At 38.0% G+C, this 23412-nt stretch overlaps 1 protein-coding gene across 2 annotated transcripts in view; it reads left to right on the top strand.

The window, feature by feature from the left end:
* The window catches only part of COL28A1 (collagen type XXVIII alpha 1 chain), a 180770-nt gene that overhangs the window by 70153 nt on the left and 87205 nt on the right, over positions 1-23412 (top strand). For both annotated transcript variants that reach the window (XM_055307421.1, XM_055307420.1), the window contains exons 19-25: positions 5648-5719; positions 6470-6538; positions 9227-9298; positions 12461-12529; positions 13160-13228; positions 16434-16502; positions 16617-16685. In XM_055307421.1, the coding sequence (XP_055163396.1) occupies positions 5648-5719; positions 6470-6538; positions 9227-9298; positions 12461-12529; positions 13160-13228; positions 16434-16502; positions 16617-16685 (489 nt within the window). The remainder of the gene's footprint in view (positions 1-5647; positions 5720-6469; positions 6539-9226; positions 9299-12460; positions 12530-13159; positions 13229-16433; positions 16503-16616; positions 16686-23412) is intronic.

Raw genomic sequence — 23412 nt, 5'->3', positions numbered from 1 at the left:
TCAGGAAAATATTTGTTCTTTTATCCATAAAGGTCTTCTAATTTTTTTAGTTAAAAAGGTACATTGGAGGGGGATTTCTGGGTGGCTCAGCAGTTTAGCGCCTGCCTTTGGCCTAGGGCATGATCCTGGAGTCCTGGGATCGAGTCCTGCATCAGGATCCCTGCATGGAGCTTGCTTCTCCCTCTGCCTGTGTCTTTGCCTCTCTCTCTTTCTCTCTGTATCTCTCATGAATAAATAAATAAAATTGTAAAAAAAAAAAAAGGTACATTGAAGAAACTTATTCCAATTGTGAATTGCTTTCTTTTTTTGCTTTTTCTACATCTTTCATTAGCTATTACAGCTAATTACCTATTATAGGAGAAGTATTTTGTTTGTGGTGATGTTTTGTTTTATTTTGATATATTGATTTTTGTTTTCAGGCACCTGATAAATATCTCCTTTTATTTCTAATTGTTTGTAAAGTCTTGCTTTTTTATTCCCTGTATACATCATCATAGTGTCTGAAAATAAAAACTGTTTTACCTACTTCTTTTTAGTTCTTTTTCCTATCTGTTTTTAAAATTTTTTACACTGCTAGGATCTCCAGTGCAATAGTTAAAAGAAGTGACTTCAAAGGAAGTACTTCTAAAATTTCACTTTCTAAAAAAGATTTTATTTATTTATTTGAGAGAGAAGGAGAGCGAGAAAGAGCATGCAAGAGAGCACACAGAGGGGGAGTGGGCAGAGGGACAAGTAGACTCCCGCTGAGCAGAGAGCCTGACTGGGGCTCAATCCCAGGACCCGGATATCATGACGAGCCAAAGGCAGAGGCTTAACCCACTGAGTCACCCAGGTGCCCCTAACATTTCAATGTTAAGTGTGACATTAAGATAATTACCTTGGGTTTAAATTTTACTAAAAGTTTTTTATTAATTATAAATGAGTATTAGTTTTTATCAGATTCTATGTCTATTAAGATAATTAATTTATGTTTTTCCCTTTTAACCTGTTTATAATAGTATATTATATTTTTAGAATTTTAAAATGTTGAACCATCCTGGCGTTCTTGAGATAAACTCAACTGATCGTGATATATAACTTTTTTATGATAGTAATGTAATTTAATCAACTAATCTTTTATTCAGGATTTTTACATCCATTTTATTTTATTTTTTAAAGATTTTATTTATTTATTTATTCATGAGAGACACAGAGAGAGAAGCAGAGACATAGCAGAGGGAGAAGCAAGCTCCATGCAGGGAGCCTGATGTAGGACTTGATCCCGAATCCTGGGATCATGCCCTGAGTCAAAGGCAGACCCTCAACCGCTGAGCCACCCAGGCATCCATTTTAAATAATTCTATTAATTCCATGGTTAACATACAATTAAAGCACATGGTTAAAGTGTGCATTTTGATAAAATGTATGTATATGTTCCTAAAACTATCACTGAAACCAAATAAAGTATCCATCATTCTGCCCCCATCCCACCCCCACCAAATTAATATGTGTCCCTTTGTAATACCATCCTTCCATCCTTCCCTAACTTCTCCTATTGATCTGCTCTGCAATTTCTGGTAACTATTAATCTGCTTTCTGTCATTGTAGATTAGTTTGACTTTCCTAGAATTTTATATACATAGAATAATATACTATATAAGCTTTTTTCCTATCTTCTATTTTACTCAGCAAAATAATTGTGAGATCCATGTTTAGCATCTATGAGTAGCTTCCTTAAAAAAAATTATTTATTTATTTGAGAGTGAGAGAAAGCGAGCATGAGCAGGGTGAGAGGAAGAGGGAAAAGCTAAGCAGGGAGCCTGATGTGGGGCTCCATCTCAGGACCTCGGGATCATGACCTAAGCCAAAGTCAGACACTTTACTGACTGAGCCATCCAGATGCCCCAGGAATAGGTTCTTTTTTATTCTTTCTATTGTTGAATAGTATTCCAGGATATAGACATACTGTCATTTGTTCATCCATTCACATGCTGATGGAAATTTGGCTGTTTCCAGCTTTGGGATATTAAAAATAAAGTTGTTATGAACATTTATGTACATATACTTTAATTTCTCTTAGGTAAATAAATTTTTACCCTGGGATTGAAAAGGCTGGGTGGTCATTTGATAGGTATCTATTTGGCTTTTCAAGAAACTGCCAAATTCATTTCCAAAAAAGTCTTTATTTTGCTTGTATTCTCACTGGGTATGGAAGTCTGGGTTGATTACTGTTTTTGTTTTATTTTTTTCCTCCCCCCCCCCTTTTTTTAGTACATTCAAGATGTTGAGGGCAGCCTGGGTGGCTTAGCGGTTTAGCACTGCCTTCAGCCTAGGGCGTGATCCTGGAGTCCCACATCGGGCTCCCTGCATGGAGCCTGCTTCTCCCTCTGCCTGTGGCTCTGCCTCTCGTTCTTTCTGTGTCTTTCATGAATAAATATATAAAATCTTAAAAAAAAAAAAAAGATGTAGGGGATCCCTGGATGGCTCAGCGGTTTGGCACCTGCCTTCGGCCCAGGGCCCGATCCTGGAGCCCCGGGATCGAGTCCGGCATCAGGCTCCCAGCATGGACCCTGCTTCTCCCTCTGCCTGTGTCTCTGCCTCTCGCTCTCTCTCATAAATAAATAAAAATAAAATCTTTAAAAAAAAGATGTTTTTAATAAAATAAATAAATAAATAAAAATAAAATCTTAAAAAAAAAAAGATGTTTCACTTCTCATTTTCATTGTTTCTGATGAGAAATCTGCTAGAATCCACACATTTGTTTTTCTACATGTCTCTTTTGTCTGACTACCTTTGAGATTTTTTTCTGTATCGTTAGTTTTGAGCCATGCGATTATAATGTGCTTTACTTTTGTTTTCCTCATATCTCTTGGGTTCAGGGTTCATTGATTTTCTTGGATCTGTGAGTTATTGATTTCATCAAATTTGGAAATAGTAAGCCATTGTTTCTTGAAATATTTCCTGCTCTCTGCCTTTACCCAGGACACCCCATATTACTTAAATGTGGCTGTTTCACTGAAGTTCTGCTCATTCCTTTTCAGTCACTTTTCTTTCTGTTTCATTTTAGATAGTTTTTATTGCTATGTTTCTGAGTTCATTAATCTGCTGTGATGTCTAATTTGTTTTTAATTTTATCCAGCATATGGTTTATCTCATACTTTGCAGTTTTCAACTCTAGAAGTTCAAATCATATCTTTCTATAACTTCATGTTTCTATTTAATGTATCTCAACTTTCCTTTGGTTTCTGGAATATGGAATGCTGTACAAAAGCTTTTAGGGTCCTTATCTACTATTGTATCACCTGTGCCATTTTCTTTAGTCTCCCCCCCCACCCCAGTTTCTCTGAATTCCTGATAAGTTTTGGATAGATGCTAAACTTTGTGAATTTTACATTTTTGGGGGGCTAGACATTTTTGTGTTCCTATATACATCTTTGTATTTCCATACATATCTTTGTTCCTGGATTCTTTTAAGACCCTTAAAAACAGTTTGAACCTCTTAATCTTGCTTTTAAGCTTTCTTAGATAGGACTAAAGCAACATTTAGGCTAGGATTCATTTTTCTTGACTACTGAAGCAAGACCTTTTTTAAAAACTCTAATCTATGTCCTCATAATTGTGAGATTTCCTTTTTTGTCACTGGAAGCAGGCACTATTTCTGGCTTGGTGCCAATTTTCTCTAATCCTTTAAGTTGGTTGTTTTCTGGGTGTTGGGTAGTTTCTTCACACTGTGCTGAAGAGTATTTACTTGAATACTTGAGGGGGATACTCATCAGAGCTTCATAGTTCTTTCTATGTACCTTCTTCCCATCAGGTAATTTATTCTGTGAATTTTTGATACCTGCCTTACCTAGACTCCTACCTTTGTCTCCTTAAATTAGAGAGATTTCTGAACTTTCTCTGGGTTCTCTCTCCCTGTACCATGGCCTGGAAACTTTACCCAGGCAGCAAACTAGGGAAATTATAGTATTCACCTAACTTGTTTCCTCATTCTCAGGTATTATTATTCTTCATTAGGTGGTGTCTAATGTCTTGAAAGATATTGCTTTATATATTTTGTCTGGTTTTTAGCTGTGTCAGGGAGGAAGTTAAATCTGGTCCCTATTCCTCCATTTGACTGGAAACTTACGTTATATCTACATTCATAGGTAGTCTGCTCTACAATATTGTTTACTTGTCCTATTATTATATGACTTTAACATTTTACTAGCCTCTTGAAATAAATTGGGTAAATTTCCCTCTTTTATTGTTTCTCAGAACTATTTGTATAAGATAGGAAATATCTGTTCTTCAAAGGATAAAGAATTTGGAAGGCTTGACTATATAAAACTAACAGAACCTGTGATCTTGGAAGAAGAGCAAATTAGAGACTTTCAATTACTGATTCAGTTTTTTAATGCTTCAGGTTTATTTAGCTTGTCCATTTATCCTTATGTCATTTAAATAATTTATATTTTTCTTAAAAATTATTTGTTACTCTTTTCCAATTTATTTGTTTGAAATTGTCACAGAAATTTTCTATGATTTTAGAAAAAAACCTTTACTATGTACATAGTTATATTTCCCTTTAATTCTTAATACTGTTATCTGTAAGTTTTTTCATATTAGTAATTTCTGCTGAAGTTTATTTATTTTTTAAAGGTATTACCCTTTAGTGTTGTTATTTTTCTTACTTTTGATTTTCAAATTTACTACTGTCTGCTCTCATCTTTACCATATCCTTCTATTTATTTTTAGGTTTATGTACTTCTTATTTTCACTAGGTTTTGTTGTTGTTTTGTTTTTTGGGTTTGTTTTAGTTGAGTTTACATGAAATGACTCTCACTTATCTTTAATATTTTTGCTCTTAATAAATGCAGTAAAAGCACTTTGGCACTGTTTGAAAGTAGCATACATTCTTGGAGAATTTTAAAGGATATATTCTTAAACAAACTTGAAAGCAAGTAGCATTATTGACTATTAGAGGTGAAATTTCACTTGTAAGTTAGTTTCTTGGGATTTCTGTATCAAAGAACCACAAACTGCGGTTCAACACAATAGAAATCTATTATCTCACAATTCTAGAGAAAATTGAAAATCCAGGTGTCTTCAGGTCATGCTTTCTCTAAAACCTGTAGGGAAGAATCCTTCTTTGCCTTGTCCTAGTTTCTGATGCTGACTGCCAGTGCTTGGCATTCCATGGCTTGTAGCTGAACCACTGCAGACTCTGCCTCTGCTGTCACATGGAGTTCCCCTTGTGTGCCTGCCTTAACGTGGTGTTTGTTTCTTTTTATAAGGACAGCAGTCATATTGAATTAGGGCCTCATCTTAACTTGGTTATGTCTACAAAGACTCTATTTAGAAATGAGTTAACATACACAGGTCCCAGGAGTTAGGACTTCAACATGTCTTTTTCGAGGTTACAGTTCAATCCATAACAATATAATCCAGAATTGAGATGCTAAAAGGTTAAGTAACTTGCCCAAGGTCCAATAGTTTAATTACTACTAGCTACTACTTGGATTTCTCCATTCAGAGACTTCTTGCAAGTACTGTAAGATACAAGCTGTTGGCAAGTACCACAAAATGGAGGTGTTTTTGTACCTCCACCTTTATGAATTTAAAGTATGATAAATATGATAAGATAAATATGAATTTCTGGGAAATAAAATCTTTTCTTATCCACCAGGGGGAGCCAGGCTCAATAGGGCTTCCAGGACAACCAGGAGTACCAGGAGAGGATGGAGCTGCAGGGAAGAAGGTAACACCATTTTTTATGTTCCTAGAGTAAAAACTATCGAACCACACTGATATCTTGGTCCTGTCGGAGCTCAAATTAAACCATCCAGGACAAACTGAGTCTTTTTAAGAAAACATTTCTCAACACTAAATTTCCTTTTTCACTTCTTTAGATAGAAAAAACACCACTTTAATGACTAAAGAGTGTCTCCAGCTCTCTGCTTTCTCTCTGGCATCTCAGCCATGGCATCCTGCAGTGACCTGGTCCTTTTGGGATTCCTAGAAAGCACTTGAATTGAAATTTTGAGAAAAACACTTTTTCCCCCTCCACAAAGAGAGTCTGTAAATGCAGTCAGGAAGTAATTATAAAAATTTTCTAAAGTATTATGAGCTGACATTTGAAATACTTATTTTTCAATATAAGTAGAGAAAAACAGCAGATGGAAAGGCTGAAGGTCTTTCTTGGTTTTTTTTTTTTTTAAACCAAACCATCAAATGTGAATGAAGAGCCAAAGGAAAGTGAGCTTATTCTTTGAAAATTGGCTGAGAAATTAGCCTTTTTAATATTTCAGCTGCTCTGAGCTAAACTAGAATTTGATATTAATTTATTAAAGTTGGTAAATTTCCAAATTAATTTTAAGACTAAAGTGAAGGTCTGGTCTATTTTGGAGGGTCTCAGCAGAGAATCCACTGGCCATAAAAGGAGGAAAAGGAAGACTTATATGAACTGTCCACTGAGGATTAGCTAAGACATCAGTGTCATTTCCTCTAGGGAGAAGCAGGGCTTCCAGGGACAAGAGGCCCAGAAGGACCACCTGGAAAAGGACAACCTGGCTCCAAGGTATGGAACTGACACAGTGTTGGGGAAAGCAGACTGCCCAAGGAGACAATTTAGGAGAAATTTGATTGTTATTCCTGCTATGTCAAATGTGTTTACTTCTGGCTTAAAATTATAGATCTAGCTTGTGAGCTTTTGGAAGACAGCAAGTATGTATTATTCATTTTTACTTTCCTAAGATCTATCATAAGAGAAAGCATTCAACACATGTTTTCTCAATAAATGGCCAGACTGATATTTTAAAAAAATAGAAAAGAAGCCCTGAGATACATCCTTGAGACTTGAAAGCACATACGTTTTCTTCAAATATTTATAGAATCTCACACAGTAATAAGAAATATCACATTATCAAATGGAAGTTTCATTTTCACAATTTGGCATAAATTTATGTGACACATTGTAGAAATGCTGGTTGAATAACATCTTTATATGTCAAGATGAGAATATCCAAATTCATCAATAAGACCATGCTGGACATAACCTACAGCCTCTAAGACGCCAGATGTTCCTGCACTTTTTATATACCATCATCAATGTATGCATAAAGATTCTGAAGAATTACATGAGTAAAGTAAAAATAAAATCCATATACTTATTAGTGTTCTATTTATAATTGTGTTAAAGTGTTTAGTGAAACCTTAAGATGTCTACATCTTGTGCAAATATTGGCTAAAATTGAGTCCTTAACCATAAATGTGAGTATTTGACATTTAAATATAGTTGCAGAATTTCAAACATTTTAATTTATTGACTTATCAGACTATGAGATCTCTTTTCATGTGGGGGGGGGGAGGTAAATGTGGACAGAGAATACATTTTTCACATTCAACAAAAATATTTTTAGTAATACTTGTCTATCAACATTCAGGAGAACTAATGTTTTCTCAAATATACTTTCAGAAAATAGACCCTTGGAGTTAATAATTGAAGCTATAAGAATGAGTGATGTCTCTGAGAAAGAGAGCTGAGGTTTGAATCCCACATTGGGCAGTAGTTGGAGAAAGAACATTCAGAACAGCATGAAGATAAGCAGCATAGTTACCGGGTTAGGGAAACCCAGGTGAGAGGGTTTCAAGAGGGAAGCCACCAGTGGTGTCAAATCCTATCGATAGAGCAAGGAGAATGCATTGGAAACAGAGGGCACTGGATTTGTAGCTCTGAGGGGATTTGTAGCTTATGGTAGGTTATAGAGAGGAGTGGTAGGATTATGTTATGTAGCCTGGACATGCTGTGGTTTAGTGTTGGTGCTTTATTACCTCTGTGTTCCTACTGTTGTCTTCTGGGTAATTTAGGTCAATAAATTAAATTTGGAAGTGAATGGAAGAAAATAACTAGTTGGGGTTAGATTTTGCCTCTACTGATAAATGATAATGGCACAATAAGTTAATGATACAATAACATTCAATTGCTTTTTTTTTTTTATCATCTGTGTCACTGCTCTTCATTAGTTTGGACCTTGGGAAGTTAATTACAATCTATACGTGCAGTAGGGGTTCAGTCCTTCTTCTTGAGGGAGTGTCTGCATTGCTGATGACCTTGGGAATGTTTCAGAAATGTGAATTCTTGTGTTTCAATGCAGACCTACTACATCAGGAACTTGGAGGTGGGGCTCAGCAATCTGTGGGCTGATTGTACATGATTCTGTATGTACATGATGCACACCTAGGTTTGAAAATGGTAGTAGAGTCATTCATGTCATAAATGGCCTCAGCTGCAAACCCCAAAAGGCTATTCCTTTGTTGAACCACATTTGGATATGACACCTTGCAGTTGAGTCCTCGTTTAAGGATAGTTTTGAAACACTCTGAGGGCTCTGTGAGAAGGTAACAAAATTCTTTCAGGGAACTACTGGTTTACACAACCAGGCTGAGGAACAGCCAGTGGGCAGGTTAGAACTCTGCTCCAGGTTAATGCTCATGCATCTTTCCACCAGTAGGATTATTGGTCTCATTTGGGAAACAGAATTAGGATCCTTATTAGGGAAGAAGTGGGGCTGGATTTGAAAAATCTGGCTGTGGTTTTTTGTTTTGTTTTGTTTTTTAGTGGTCACATTTTGTATAGCTAGCTATTTCATGCTTCCCTTCCTTGTTGCCACCTCTTTTTAAAAATTAAAAAAAATTCTTTTTCAAGTATAATTAACATACAGTGTTTTTATTAGTTTCAGGTGTACAGTGTAATGATTCACCAATTCTATACATTTCTCAGTGCTCAAGATAAATGGACTCTTCATCCCCTTCACCTAGTTCACCCAGTCCTCCACCCACCTCCCCTCTGGCAACCACCAGTTTGTTCTCTATATTGGAAAATATCTCATTTTATGTTTTAAAACAGAAGCAGCACTAAAGCTGAAAAGCACAGGTAGCTCTCTTTTCTGAAACCTCAGGGAATGTTTCAGAAGCATCTGTTAATAAACCAATGGTGCGAAAGAACTGTGATTCAAATTAAAGTCCCCAAAGAGAGACACTGAACTTAGATTTAAAAAAAAAAAAAACATTCAGGTAAGTGGTAGAGACTGAACCATTCTGAAGTCATCCAATCTGCCCAAGAACCTTGACAAATCCTATACAACTGAGCTGAGCTTGGGACACATTGCTTGAAAATCGGTTAGTTGATAACATGGTCCTGATAGGGTTGTTAGAAGTGCAAGGAGGGTTTGCTGACACAGGCATCTTTTTATAATTATTTTGTCAGGGTGATGAAGGAAAGAAAGGGAGCAAAGGAAATCATGGACAGAGGGGATTTCCAGGGCCTGAAGGTCCAAAGGTATGTTTTTTATATTCTCATTTATGCTTTGGGGAAATTGTAATTGTGTCTGGTTTTAATAGAATATTAAATTTCCACTGCAAATTGGATTCCCTCGTTCCTTCTCAACAAATCCAAATGAAAAAGGCTTTAGAAAACTATTGGTACTATTCTGGACCAAACAGGATAGTATGAAGTACCCATAAAATAAGTGATCGTCACTGGAATATTTATGATTCTTAGAGACACTCTGTATGTCAATTCTCTCAAATGACCACCAAATATTCAGAAGTTGGGATAAAGTTAAGACTGCAGGAGATACCAATTCTCTTCCATCTTGTTTTGCTAAACAACAGCACAGTTGCAGACTGAGAGGCAGCCCGGTGATGATGAAAAGCAGGGCTTCAGAATGCAGGAGAGTAGAACTCTCATCCTGTTCTACCCAGAATCTTTTGGAGCCACTCACTTCAGTGATAGAAAGCAATAACAGTATCTATTTCTCAGGATTGCTGTGAAGACTGAAATAGTTAAAAAAAAAAAAAAAAGACTGAAGAGTTAATAAAGCACTTAGCACCGTTCCTGGCACTTAGTAAGTGCTCAGTACATGGAGCTATTCAGAGAGAGAAAAAAATCAAGACTGTGCAATGAAAAGTCGGAGATAGATGCCCTGATCAACCGACCAGGACCAGGTGCTGAGGATGAAGGAAGGGAAATCTGTGAGACAGGCAATCAGCTGCATGTCCTGACTTAGCAGGAGAGAATATTAAGGTCATTTGGATGTGTCAGGAAACAGATATTGCAAACCTAAGAGAGTTCAGGCTTTTAGGAAGATGCTAATTGTCAGGAGACAAGGAGTATGTTGAAGGACTATACTATTCTAGAAACAAACAAACACGGTACTGCCAAGATGAGAGCTGGGAGAAAACAAAGCATCCTCGGTAGACAAGTCCTTAAGCTTCAGTGTTCATCAGTATCACCTGGGAGCTTGTGACAGATCCGGGTTTCTTGGCGCTATGCCCAGACAGGGGGACTTTAGTAGGTGGGTCCTAGAAATTGGCGTTTCTTAAATAAGTATCCTATGTGACAGGTAATTCAAGGAACATGTGATGAGAAATGCCACTATATAAGGAAAAGTGTCGTATCAGTATCAATAACAATGGTTATTCCTCATATCTTAGTCTTCCTTAAAGACTATTTTTTTGTATTTTGAAGTAAAGATTTTTTTTTAAGTAAAGATTTTTTTGATGAAGAACTGCCCTATTTTAAAGCATAATCACAATTTAATACAGGGTCTTTTAAAAGAATTACATACTACCTACACATATAATTTCACATTTTAAAAATAATTGTGTTTTTTTTAAAGAGGAGTAGAATAGAGAAATGTAGAAGCATAATTTTGCTTACCCTGGTTTAAGTGTGAATTTTAACAGGTTGATGTTTTATTTCTTTGCCACCAGATTGGATAGGATGGTTATCTATTGCCAGAATCCTGGTTGTGAGATGTACCATTGCCTTATAGGTTTAGAATCAAAGATCTGGCATGTATATGTGTTGGCATGATCTGGGCCTCGGTTGGCTGGTGTGCTCAGCCTGTGGGTCCTACTGGGTGATGGGCCCAGTGAGAGGCCTCAGCTGTGAAGGTGAATGTGGTCCAGGGTGAGTCATTAGTGGTGAATCTGATGGAGTCCCTCCCGGAGGAAGACTGGTGGGCCAAGTGGGCAGTTCCCACCACTGAGAACGGCTCAGTCTCTAAGGCAGGGAGAGGCAAATTTCTTGGTAAGGCACAAGTACTAAATATTTCAGGCCTTGTGGCCAAGGGCAAATTGAGGACATTGTGTAATCAATTATATAACAATCATTTTAAAATGTGATTTTTTTTTTACATTCAGGGTGCCTGACTGGCTCAGCTGGTAGAGCAACTGAGCATGTGACTCTTAATCTTGAGGTCATGAGTTCAAGCCTCACATTGGGTGCAGAGCCTACTTAAAAACCAAAACAAAAATGAAAACCATCTTTAGCCCACGGCTGTGTGAAACTTGGCAGCAGGCCATATTTGGCCCAAATGTCACAGTTTGCCACACCTGTCCTTGTGCTACATCAGTAATTTCCAAACCAATAACAAAGCCCTACTAGTCAAAATGAATTTGACCACACTTCAATATAGGTTTATTCTTTAATTGTAGTTTTTACTGATAAACTATCAAATTAATATGCTATGAAATTTACATAAATCATTGAACATTTAGAAGAGATAAAAGTATATAATGAAGCCCTAATATGTTCCTCTAGTATCCCAAATGGGTCATTTTCAACACGTGGTTGGCTATGTGCACCTTCTTTTAATGACAATTGCTTTATGTAATCTTTAAGTAAGGTAATCGTACCTACCTCAGAACTCTCAGAGGGGCCTCATGAAACTCATATCCTGGGCCCAGCCTCGGGATCTATTGAGTTAAAATCTCTGGGGCTGAGACCCGACTCTGTATTTTACCAAATTTCTCTGATGATTTCTCTCCACTATAATTTGAGAATCACTGGTCTAGAATCAGATGGGACAGAGATATTGCTTGAGTCTTTATTGAGATTCAATAGTGACACACCGAAAAAAAAAAAGGCATGTTTTAAAATTTGTTTGAAATTCCATTGTTTTTACCATAAACTCCCTACTTCTAAAAAAACAATGTGAGCTAGGATGTAATAGAAGACTGATATGCCACGGCCATAAAATAAAATAACAAAGGAAAAAGTTATAAACTAGAAGGAACATTATTTACCTACCAAGTGTACCCAAGAACTCATACTAAAGAAAATTATTGTAATTGAACAAACATTTCCCTCTGAGCTTCCTGGCATGCAATACAAAAGAGAAGCACCATGAATTGTATAATTTTTATTAGCTAATAAAAGAATGCACAAGAGATTAAAATTTCTAATATTCAGAAACTAATTGAATGCATTTATTAAAGGCACTGAAATCTTAATCGTCAAAAACTTTAGTAGTGGTTTAGCAAAGATGTTCAAATATTTTCACATTGGTCTGTGAAACAGGGTCTGTGAAAATATTATATTAAAACTTAATATTTTAAAAAGCTGGGAATACATTTCTATGTTTTTCCTAATATAATTCCTATATACTGTTTCTTTGATTGTAATGTAATGAGTATTTTGCTCTTTTTTTTTTAGGGTGAACCAGGAATCATGGGCCCTTTTGGGATGCCTGGAGCATCAATTCCTGGGCCACCTGGGCCAAAGGTATACATTCTTGGGAGTGAATGAATGAGTGAATTTATTTGTTTGTCTGTTTGTTTATTACTTGGATCTTTGGCAGTTAGAGTATGGAAAAATTCATGATACCAGTGAACCAGAATTTTAGTTTTAGAAGAACCCAAGATATTATCTGGTTCAACTTTTGCATCTGCTAGGAAAGGCTAGCAGAAGATTTAAGATTAGAAAATAGATTTCTTGCTCCTGGCCTTGAACCTGTCACTTCCTCATGAACTACCTCCACCAAATCTTAGACCCAAATGCAGGTAAAATTTATTCAGAAGAATCTGGTGGAATTCATAATCAGAAAGTCTGGCAGAAAGAAATCCACTCAGATTTAAGAGCATTCTCAGGCATTCTTATAGTCTAAATATTTGAGCCTAGATCACCACCTATTTCAGTGACCTGTCTATAAAGAGCTGTCATAGTCTTTACTGACAGGTTTTATTTGCTTCGGATTTGAAATCCCCCTCAAATATATTAGAAGAAGCTACTACCTTAAGATCTGAAACTGATAAATTAAACTCTGTAAATTGGCCCATCTCTTTTGTGTTTTGTGCTGTTATGGTTTCTCCTGCCATTTAAAACCTGAAATTGAACATTATTTGAAATGTGCAGGGAGACAGAGGAGGACCAGGGATGCCTGGGTTTAAAGGAGAACCTGGAATTGCTATTCGAGGACCAAAGGTAGGCTTTATTCATGTTCTTTCTTTCCCCTCTGTAAGAGAGAAAGGAAGGGGGATTTAATGCACAATAAATTGATAATCAAGATTGTTCTACTCACAGTCTACATTGATGAACTTGAGTGTAAAAGTACACTACTGTCGTTTTTAAAAACCAAGCAATCAGGGGCACCTGGGTGGCTCAGTGGTTGAGTGTCTTGCCTTAGGCTCAGGTCCTAATCCCAGGGTTCTGGGATTGAGTCCCACACCACTCCCCACAGGGAGCCTGCTTCTCCCTCTGCCTATGTCTCTGCCTCTCTCTCTGTGTCTCATGAACAAAGAAATAAAATCTTTAAAAAAAATAATAGAGTAAATATCAGGCCATCAGATAATTCATTTCTCACAAATGTGGAGGAACTAGATTTTGGATGACTAAACAGTTATTTGAAAATGCTCCTTTTGTAATGTCTGTGATATGAGATTATATGACCTTTAACTTCTTTCATTTACATGTTAATGGCCTAGGTATCTCTTTCACAAAACATTGTCCAGGAAGTTCATGTTTGGAAACTTTACTGAATTAAATTGCTTTGCTTTGTTTTTCCATCTTTCAGAGTTATTTTAAATGAAAATGCAAATAATTATAGGAGATGACAGCTTTAAGTAATCGTATCTATTTTCCATGGCAACAAAGCACCATTTCCCTGCTCACAAAAACCCAGCATCACAGCAAAATTTAACATTCCAAATGTCACAAACACATCCTATTCCTGTTTATGAGAATAGGCTTCAGGGCTCCATAATCAGCACTTTATTGAATTAGTAGCATGTTTTTATGTGGTTTCAAAACTGGCTTTAGTGCTATCAGATTGCCTCTTCTGGATAAAAGAGATCAAGTACTAACATCAGTGATTTTCAAGCTTCAAAAAAGAAAACTTAGAACCATCTCTGAAATATAATGCAAAACCTACTATAGACTGTTATTAAGTTGGAGTGCCCCTTCTGAAGGTCAAGGGAGGATCCTGACTTCCATTGTTGTTAATCACTTAACAGTGTCCTTGGTAGAATGACAATCTTCTGGTTTACTTGGGGACACACAAGATTCCCAGACTGAGGGATTTGCAAACTGAAACAGAGCAAGTCCAGGGGAAACCAGAACAAGGTAGTCCTCCTACTCCCCAGACCCTGAGGCACATGGCAACCCAAGCTATGTATGACACAAGGAGAAAATTGCAAATTTTCTAATGTTAAAACTACAGATATGGCCTTGGTCAAGAATGTTTGGATGGCAATTTTTATATAGTTTGATAACATTCTGAATCTGCGCATTCCTAGTTCCATGATTTAAAGTTACTTCTCTCTACTTATACTATTCTTTACTGTAGAAATAAAATCTAGTTAAATGTACAGTCTCGATTTAGAAGGCCCTCTCTGCCCTCCCATATATTTTTTTTTTTTTTTACTGATTCTTGTTGGCATTGTGGGTGATGTATTTGAAGTTCTTTACCTCTTTACTCTATCATTTTTCTAATCCCTTGGCCTCTAATGATACTCTTTCTGCCATCCTTCCCTAATGCACTAGTTTATAAGCTTTTGAAAGGTGAAATGTCCGATGGAAGTTTTGAAACGTAATTCAGTTTTTTTCTTTAAAGATTTTTATGTATTTAATCATGAGAGACACAGAGAGCAAGGCAAAGACATAGGCAGAGGGAGGTGCAGACTCTCTGCGGGGAACCCGATGTGGGACTTGATCCCAGGACTTTGGATTCACGCCCTCAGCTGAAGGCAGATGCTCAATCACTGAGCCGCTCAGGTGTCCCCATAATTCAGTTTTGCATAGGACTTCAGGGAGCTCCCAGGTCCTTCCCTAAAGCCCATTACAAAATACCAGATTAAGATTTCTGCCTTAATTCCTGTCAAATGAGAGAGACACTTAAAAGAGAACTCATTCACAGTCCATTTTCTTGAATCCAGTGCATCAAGGCTAAGTGACAAAAATTCTACCTATAAAAGTGTTGTGAGGGGGGATTCCTGGGTGGCTCGGCAGTTTAGCGCCTGCCTTTGGCTCAGGGAGTGATCCTGGAGTCCCAGGTTCGAGTCCTACATCAGGCTCCCTACATGGCGCCTGCTTCTCCCTCTGCCTGTGTCTCTGCCTCTCTCTCTCTCTTTGTGTGTCTCTTGTGAATAAATAAATAAAATCTTAAAAAAAAAAGTGTTGTGAGGGGTCCAGAATGAAAATCTGAGACAGAACCTTATCCCTTATCCCTGCTCCTGATGTTTTCTATTAACATTAGAAGTAACGAGGTAACTGACATATTTGCAGGAGGCAGGACAAAGATCTCTAGGGAAAAAAAATGTTTAGTTGTAAATTATAAATGTTTTAACATTTTTTTTCTCCCAGTGTGGGTGCCAGAGGATAAACAGTAACAGCTGCTGATAATCTGCTTGAAACTTAGAAATAAAAATTGAAAGTGAATTTTGATTCCAGTTTTCTTTTCCTTTCAACTTAACCAGGGAGCTGTTACTGCTTTGTTTTGTTGTTGGCCTGTTTCTTGTGTAAGCAAGGAAAGAAATGGGTTTCTTACTTTGGGATGTGTCCATGTGGATGTTTAAAGCTTTAACCTTAAAGATGGTTGGAATGGCACAATAAAGTGCTTCTGAGAAGTGACTTCTCAGAAGTTAATTTGTTTTTAATTTTCATTTGGGCTTATTTATTCCCTGTGTAACTTCGGCCCTGTTGGGGAGGACAACAAATGGAACATAACAGTAGGTAGCATATAGTTATCTTACTTGATATTCAAAATTTTACAATTGAGATCTTGCTATGTATTTTTTTCCTTCTCTTCTCATACTATGCATGTTAAAATTTCTCATTTTTATACTTCTCTACAATTCATGATACAAAAAAGTGAAATTTTAAAAATTAAAATATCAGTAATCAGTCATTTTTAATTCCTATGAATGTGTTTCCTATTGAGGATTTTATAGCAGTTCACATATATTCTCTATATTCATCCCATCCTTCCCACCAAATGCAAATGGGTAAGACTTACGAAGAGAGACTCAGAACAAGTTATCATCTGTGATAGAACTCCCTTCTCAAATTTTTCAAATCATTCCTCTGCACTTACCAACTGCACGTTGCCAGATAGAGTTGGTATTGTGCTGAGGTTTTGCCAGGTGTTTCATAGTTTAGTCTTATGATATGATCTGGTGTTGAATTTACACAGGGGGCCCAAGGACTTCGGGGACCCATGGGTGCTCCAGGACTCAAAGGTGATGGCTACCCCGGTGTGGCTGTAAGTGTGGACATTGTTGTTCTTTCCTTCATTCCCTCCCTCCTTCTCTTTTTTTCCTTCTTAACATTGCACATGACAAGGACACTCATTGTCTCCCTTATTATGTCATCTCAGGGACCTCGGGGACTACCAGGACCCCCTGGACCAATGGGTTTGCGTGGAGTGGGGGACACAGGAGCAAAGGTAAGATTTTAAAGTAGGTTACATAGTAGCTTCTAAAAAGGATGTCTTACCAAAGTGATTTTGGTAAAGGTGATTTTTTTTTTTTAATCAGACGTAATAGAGGGTAGTAGTGTCTAAAGAATTGATAGTTATTTATCTTCACCTATGGACTTCCTAGGGGAACTTGCACTACTTTGAACATGTAGATTAACTTTGTGCATTTTCTCCTGCTTCTCTGGTAGCAACTCTCACGTTCTTTTGCTGCTTTGTTTTCTGTAAAGTCAGAGTTTGGTCCAGAGCCCTCTGCCCTCCTCTAGACATCTCTTACCCTGGGTGTTCTCATCTGGCCCCATAGCTTTACCCACTACTCATGTGCTTATGCCTTTCAAATTTCTGTCTTTCCCCCTAAGCTCTGGTTGTCTATATGTAGCTTCTTACCATATTACTTCTCTTAGACGTCTCCCAGACATCTCTAACCTAGGGTCCAAGATTTAATTTAATTTTAATTGTCACCTCCTAAGCCTGTACACGGCACCACCAACCTCATGCTCAAGCCAGGAGACCTGAATCATTCTTGCCCCTTCCCTTCCCTCTCCCTCCGTGTCTGCTCTTTTGGTACATTTTGTCAGTTCTCTCTTCAAAATATATTTTGATTCTAGCTGTTTTTCTCCTTCTGCTTCACCAGGGCAAATCACCATCAGCTCTTGCTTGGGCTATTAAAAAAAAAACAACAAAACAAAACAAAACAAAACCTTCATAGACCTTTCTTCTTCTTCTATCTTGGCCCTTCTGCTACCTGCTAGGAAGAGTGATCTTTTAAAAGCATGAATTAGATCATATCCCTTTCCTTCTCAAAAAACACTGATGGCTTCTTTCTCCACTTAGAACAAGAGCCTACCACTTTCTGTGGCCTGTGAGTCCCTTGATGACCTGTTTGTAGCACCTTCCCCCTTTCTCCTTTGTTGCCTTCTGCCTGGAAGCTACACTGGCCTGCTCTATTTCATTTCATTCCTGCTTCTGGGTCTTGGCTCTGTCAAAATGGCTTATTCTTAAGGACACGGCTCAAATCTCACCTAACCTGAGCCTGACCACCTAAACAAAGAACAGTCCTCTCTTCCCTCACTCATCACTATCACATCCCTTTGTGTATTTCCTCTTTAGCATGTATCACTTTTTCAAACAATCTTGTTCATTTACTGTTCTGCCTATTCCCTGAGCGTATAAGGTTTCCTGAAGGCAGGTTCTTTGGCTTGTGCCCTGCTAAATTTCTGGCACCAGAAGTAGGCCTGCCACCCAATAGGAGCTTTGTAACATGTTTAATGAATGAGCAACATTACCCTAGGGAGAAAATATGTCCTTAGAAATATATCTACTTAGTTTTTCAAGTGCTTCTGGGTCATTGGAGAGAGATGTTATCATTGCTCGATGTCAAGTTCCTTTTTTGATTTTTTGGTCTTTGCCCTGGCACGTGGGAGTGACAATGCTTTTGTATGGGGGGGCAGGTACCTATTTGCCTTCTCCTAGGTAGAATGAAAATTCAGAGGCGATGGCACTAAATTTTGTCATTAAAGGACACCTTGACTCCTCCCTTTCTCTGTTAGGGTAATCATGAGAGCCCAGGGGAAGGTGTGTCTGAAAGTTTACTGTGCAAACTGTACACAATAGCATACGTGAGATACTTTTATCAAGGTTCTGGCTTGGTCCAACTCAGAGCTGAATCCAATCTTCTAACACACCTTGACAGTGTCAATAAGCCATGCTGAATTTGGGTAGTGAAGTATTCTTTTTTTCTCTAAAGCATAGTAATCTGAAAATGTTAAAATGTAAAACTAGGAAGACATTTCAGTATGTAAACCTTGTTTTCTGTGTAATGTGGAGCTCTGGTAACAGCTTTTGTGATTACATAAATATTCTTTCAGTTAGGAAAGTAGACACTTATTTAACATACAGTATGAAATAAAATATATTAAACGTATAATAGAATGTATTTGTATTAAAATGGAAACATGATCATTTATGTTTCCACTGCTACTGTTTTATGTTCACCAATGATACTAAAGCCAGGCACCGGGATGCCTGGGTGGCTCAGAGGTTGAGCATCTGCCTTTGGCTCAGGGCATGATCCCAGGGTCCTGGGATCGAGTCTCATATCAGGCTCCTTGTGAGGAGCCTGCTTCTCCCTCTGCCTATGTCTCTGCCTGTCTCTCTCTGTGTCTCTCATGAATAAATAAATAAATAAAATCTTAAAAAAAAAAAAAGCCAGGCATTTACATACAGAGAACATTGTAAGATTTGTTTCTTGTAAGTCTTCCACCACATCAGGTTATTTAACGTACAAACTAAAACGTGCATTAAATGATTCCATATACTGGTTTTCTCTGAAAGTCCCTCATCTTTGCTATTGTATGTATTTTAGGGGGAAAAATCAAGAAAAAGCGTGTTCCTTCAGAATTTTATGCTGCTTATTTTACTTTTTTAAACAACCGACATGTTGCCAGAGATATGTCCTAAGTGAGACTCATTATCTCTGTTAGCCCACACAGGAGGCTGAGTGGAGGCAGAAGCTGACAGCTCATTCCTGGCTGTGGGGAGGAGGAAATATTGGCCAGGACCTGCCTCTGTCTCCCTGTCCCCTCACCACGCTCTCAGCTGCCTTTTCTTTTTCTCTTTGACCTCTTCCTGTGGTTGCTGGGAAAATGTATTTTCCTGGAAATAGTGTGAGCTGGTCTTAGAATGAAAGATCTTAGATCACAAACTTGAAAATAAAGGAAATTCTAAAAGCAAATACCGGCTTTTAAATAACTTTCAATATCATCTCTCATCTTTAGTAGAGGCCTTAAAGTCTCTATGTGGCCTTTTTCTCTAAAGAGAACTTTTAGAAACACACACATGCAAGTAAAGAAAGAAAGATATTTGGAAAAGTTTAATTCCACATAATTTTGTCCTTCTGGTTTGATAAAGTGGAGGTAAGACCCTCAAAATGGTGTCAATGGCAGCAAAAGCCCTGGTCTCAAATGCATGCAAAATTCATCTCCTTTCATTCTGACTTAAAATAACAGAGAAATTGTAAGTCTGTGGGAGTGTGTGTGTGTGTGTGTGTGTGTGTGCAATTGTATAGACATATATATCTGATATGTTTTTCATTTAAACTCTGTGTAGTCACCTTAAAATATTGGTCTTAGAGCATTAACTTACAAAACCAATGTGTTTTGAAATGAGGAAACCATTAAGGTTGACAATTTATGGTAGGTTTTTGTGCTATTTAGTTAAGGGCACATGTGTTTACCATATGACACAGACTTTAGAATCAAAGCTTCTATGTTTCAAAACATATCAGAAGCAGTCCCTGACATCTTGCATCCTTGTGGTGCTCTCTGGCTTTTTTCCAAGTGGAAGAATTTCCAAATAACATCAGTGGTTAGAGTTTGCAATTGCATAGAATATGTAATTACTCTAATTGTAACCAAATTTTGACAAGGGCTTCTGAAAGACTTCTAAAATTCTTGTAAACACTACACTTAAGTAGATAGTAGATACAGCTTTAAAATCTGCTTTTGATGGTTTAGCACCTGCCGTTGGCCCAGGGCGCAATCCTGGAGTCCCAGGATCAAGTCCCACGTTGGACTCCCGGCATGGAGCCTGCTTCTCCCTCCTCCTGTGTCTCTGCCTCTCTTTCTCTCTCTGTCTATCATAAATAAATAAATAAATTAATTAATTAATTAATCTTTAAAATCTGCTTTTGAAACATGGCTGGAAGAGAAACTGACAATTTGGTTTTTTGCTAAGCGGGAAGCACTCATCTAGTGTCTGGTTCCCGGACCAAGACTTGTTTGCTGATGAGGAAGCCAAGCTCAAAGATCTTATTTGATGCTGCCTGCATTTTTTCACCAGACTCCTACAGACAAAAAGGACCCTTTGTGATTTGGGGACAATCGTTATGTGATCCTCATCTGCCTTTGAGAAGCCCAGTTAACTCTTTGCTCCTGTATTTCCGCCTGCAAAAGCTCATGAGGTGCGTGTCAACCAGGGCCTGACCCACTGACATATCTGGGGGAGAAATACAAGGAGTAGCTCTCCAGAGTTCCATGAGGGCAGGTGCATCCTATTGTGCACCTCTCTCAGTCCCCTTCAGTGTGCTAGTTCACCAGAGAGGAAGCCATTTCTTCCCTAAAGCTTTGAAGCAAGTGAGCTTGGCCCAGTCCTTGCACAGAGGGACTCTAACCTGCCTGGTAGGGCCCTCAAGGACCTCTTTGCCATCAAGTGGTTGGCATAACATCTGTGGGCAGAAAGCCCACATTGGGTCATTGCTATTATGGTTGTATACTATGTAAATGGACATTATATACTACCTAAATATTTCCAGAATATCAAGGCATTATAAACTACTCCCTTATTTTATAGGTAAGGAAATCAGGAAGCAGAAAGGCTGAACACCTTGCCCCTTTACAATAGAAACAGTGTTGTTACTATATTGTGTTTACGTGCAAGAGGGAGACTATGAATATTGATGAATGAATGCAAACGAAATGGATGAATAAATCAGAGCAGAGACTGACCCTCTCTGCTCTGCAGATGCTTCATCTTCAAAGCTGTCTATCTTCCAGATATCTTGGCTTCACTTAGCATACAGTGGGACTATTTCTCTTTCCATCCTAGCTTTCCCATCATCAAAACTTAAATCATGTAAACATTAACAAGAAACATAAACCCAAACCCAAAAGAGTTAATCATTTTTCAAAAGCTTTACGTTTGAATATTGTAAATACATGCTTTACTTGACAAAAATGGCCCATAGTCATAAATTAAAATGCAAAGTTCTGTGAAATTCCACCGAGTATCATTATTCTAAAAATGTTCCCAGCATTTGAATTGCCCCTCTGTTCTCTGCGATGGCTCACATATGTGCACACCACCGACAGGCAGTGGCGGAACAGAGGAGCAATTCACACAGAGATGTAGTAGGAATTTGTGGATTCCACTGGTGGACATGGACTGGACAGGAAGCTCCATTTTGAACAGTCTCTGACAAGGAGGGCTGGCCTCAGGTACAGACCCAACAGTGAAGGGTCTGCGACTCCAAGTTGGGGTTGAAGAAACCCATGTCCCATAATATGACTGCAAAATTGTGACAGGCAGGACAATCAGCTCAAAAACAGGACTAATGAAAGCCAGAGCCATATCAAGTTAAAATGCCAGGCAATTTGACCTTTAGATTTCAGAAAAGGTCACATTCAAGACCAGGAAAACTTGAATAGGTGACTTTTCAAGGTTATTTCCCCAATTTAGTTCCATGCATGTTCTTTAATATCAGGGCTCTATTCTCGTCTGTCTAGTGACCTTCAGGGCTGCTTTCATTTCTCCTTGTTGTTTTCCTACCTCTGCATTTCTCTCCCCAGTGGTACCTCCCTCCTCTCCCTTCAGCCCTGGAGACACACTCTAAATCCTCTTAACATTAGCCACCCAAATCACCATCAACACATTTTTTATTTTCAGCCTTTCAGACTAGAGGAGCTCCCCCACAGTGGGAAATTATATTGAATATCAATATAAGAGAGCCTTCCCTTCTCTCTGTCATTATGGACAATATCATTATTTCTATTTTTAAGATTCCTAAGGCAGCTAAATAAGAAAGATTCTCTCCCTTTCCAATGAAATTCTTGGCACCTTGGCACAGGGGAATCTTTTGTTCATCTTGATTAGTTGATTTTGAGAAAAGAAACAATCGACAAATCCTCCCCTTCCCCCAAATTCCCCTCTCTTCCTCTCCTATTCCCCACCACCTCCCCTTCCTTCCTTCCTTCCTTCCTTCCTTCCTTCCTTCCTTCCTTCCTTCCTTCCTTTTTGATTTGTCAATATATAATATAACACCCAGTGCTCATCCCATCAAATGACTTTCTCAGTGCCTGTCACCCAGTTACCCATCCCCCTGCCCACCTCCCCTTCCATTACCCTTTGTTTGTTTCCCAGAGTTAGGAGTCTCTCATGTTTTGTCACCCCCACCACCCCTTCCTAAAGCAAGTTTTTAAATTACCATGGACTTTGAGATACTACTGCTTTGAGGTTAATATTAAAGTTCTAGGAGAGAAATTATTTGGAAGAATGGAAATTATTTTAAATATCTTGAAATTTAAAGCTAATCATCGCTTTGACTTACAACTTATTTTGAAACTCAGTCATTCCCTGGTTTTATCATTTAGTAGATTTTTGAATACTATTCCTTGGACATTTCTTAAGATCTAATTCTTTTCAAAATGAATTCAATTTGCTTTTCATTGTTTCCCAAGTACAAAAGCATGAAGTCCCTTTTAAAACAACTGTAACATGCTTCTACCATTCTCTCAAAGAGTGACAGGGACTTAACTGGCACAGACCAAAGGTGAAGCAGTGATTAGAGCCTTGTCTTCATGTGTGGTGGGGGTGGAGGGAGACAGTCCAATTGGGCTGCTTTGTTTGTCTTTAAGAGCACTATCTTCTCAAACATTATATTTAAATCTCATAAAACACAAAAGGTATACTGGATTCTTTCCTTTTCACTGCTCCACTTGGACCTCTGTTACTTCCTAGCTGTGTGACCTCAGCAAGTTACTGACTCTCCCTGGGACTTAGCCTCCTCATCTGTGGTGTGGAACAATGATACCCACCTCATAGGGTTATTGTGAGAAGTTAATGGAATAATGTCTAAAGTAGTAGTAGTCATCACAGCATGTATTACTCTGCCAAATCAAGTATATTGCAGTATGGATACACA

Source organism: Nyctereutes procyonoides, unplaced genomic scaffold (assembly GCF_905146905.1).
Source record: "Nyctereutes procyonoides isolate TBG_1078 unplaced genomic scaffold, NYPRO_anot_genome, whole genome shotgun sequence".
Classification (NCBI taxonomy): Eukaryota; Metazoa; Chordata; class Mammalia; order Carnivora; family Canidae; genus Nyctereutes; species Nyctereutes procyonoides.
This window is presented reverse-complemented; position numbering and strand designations above follow the sequence as displayed.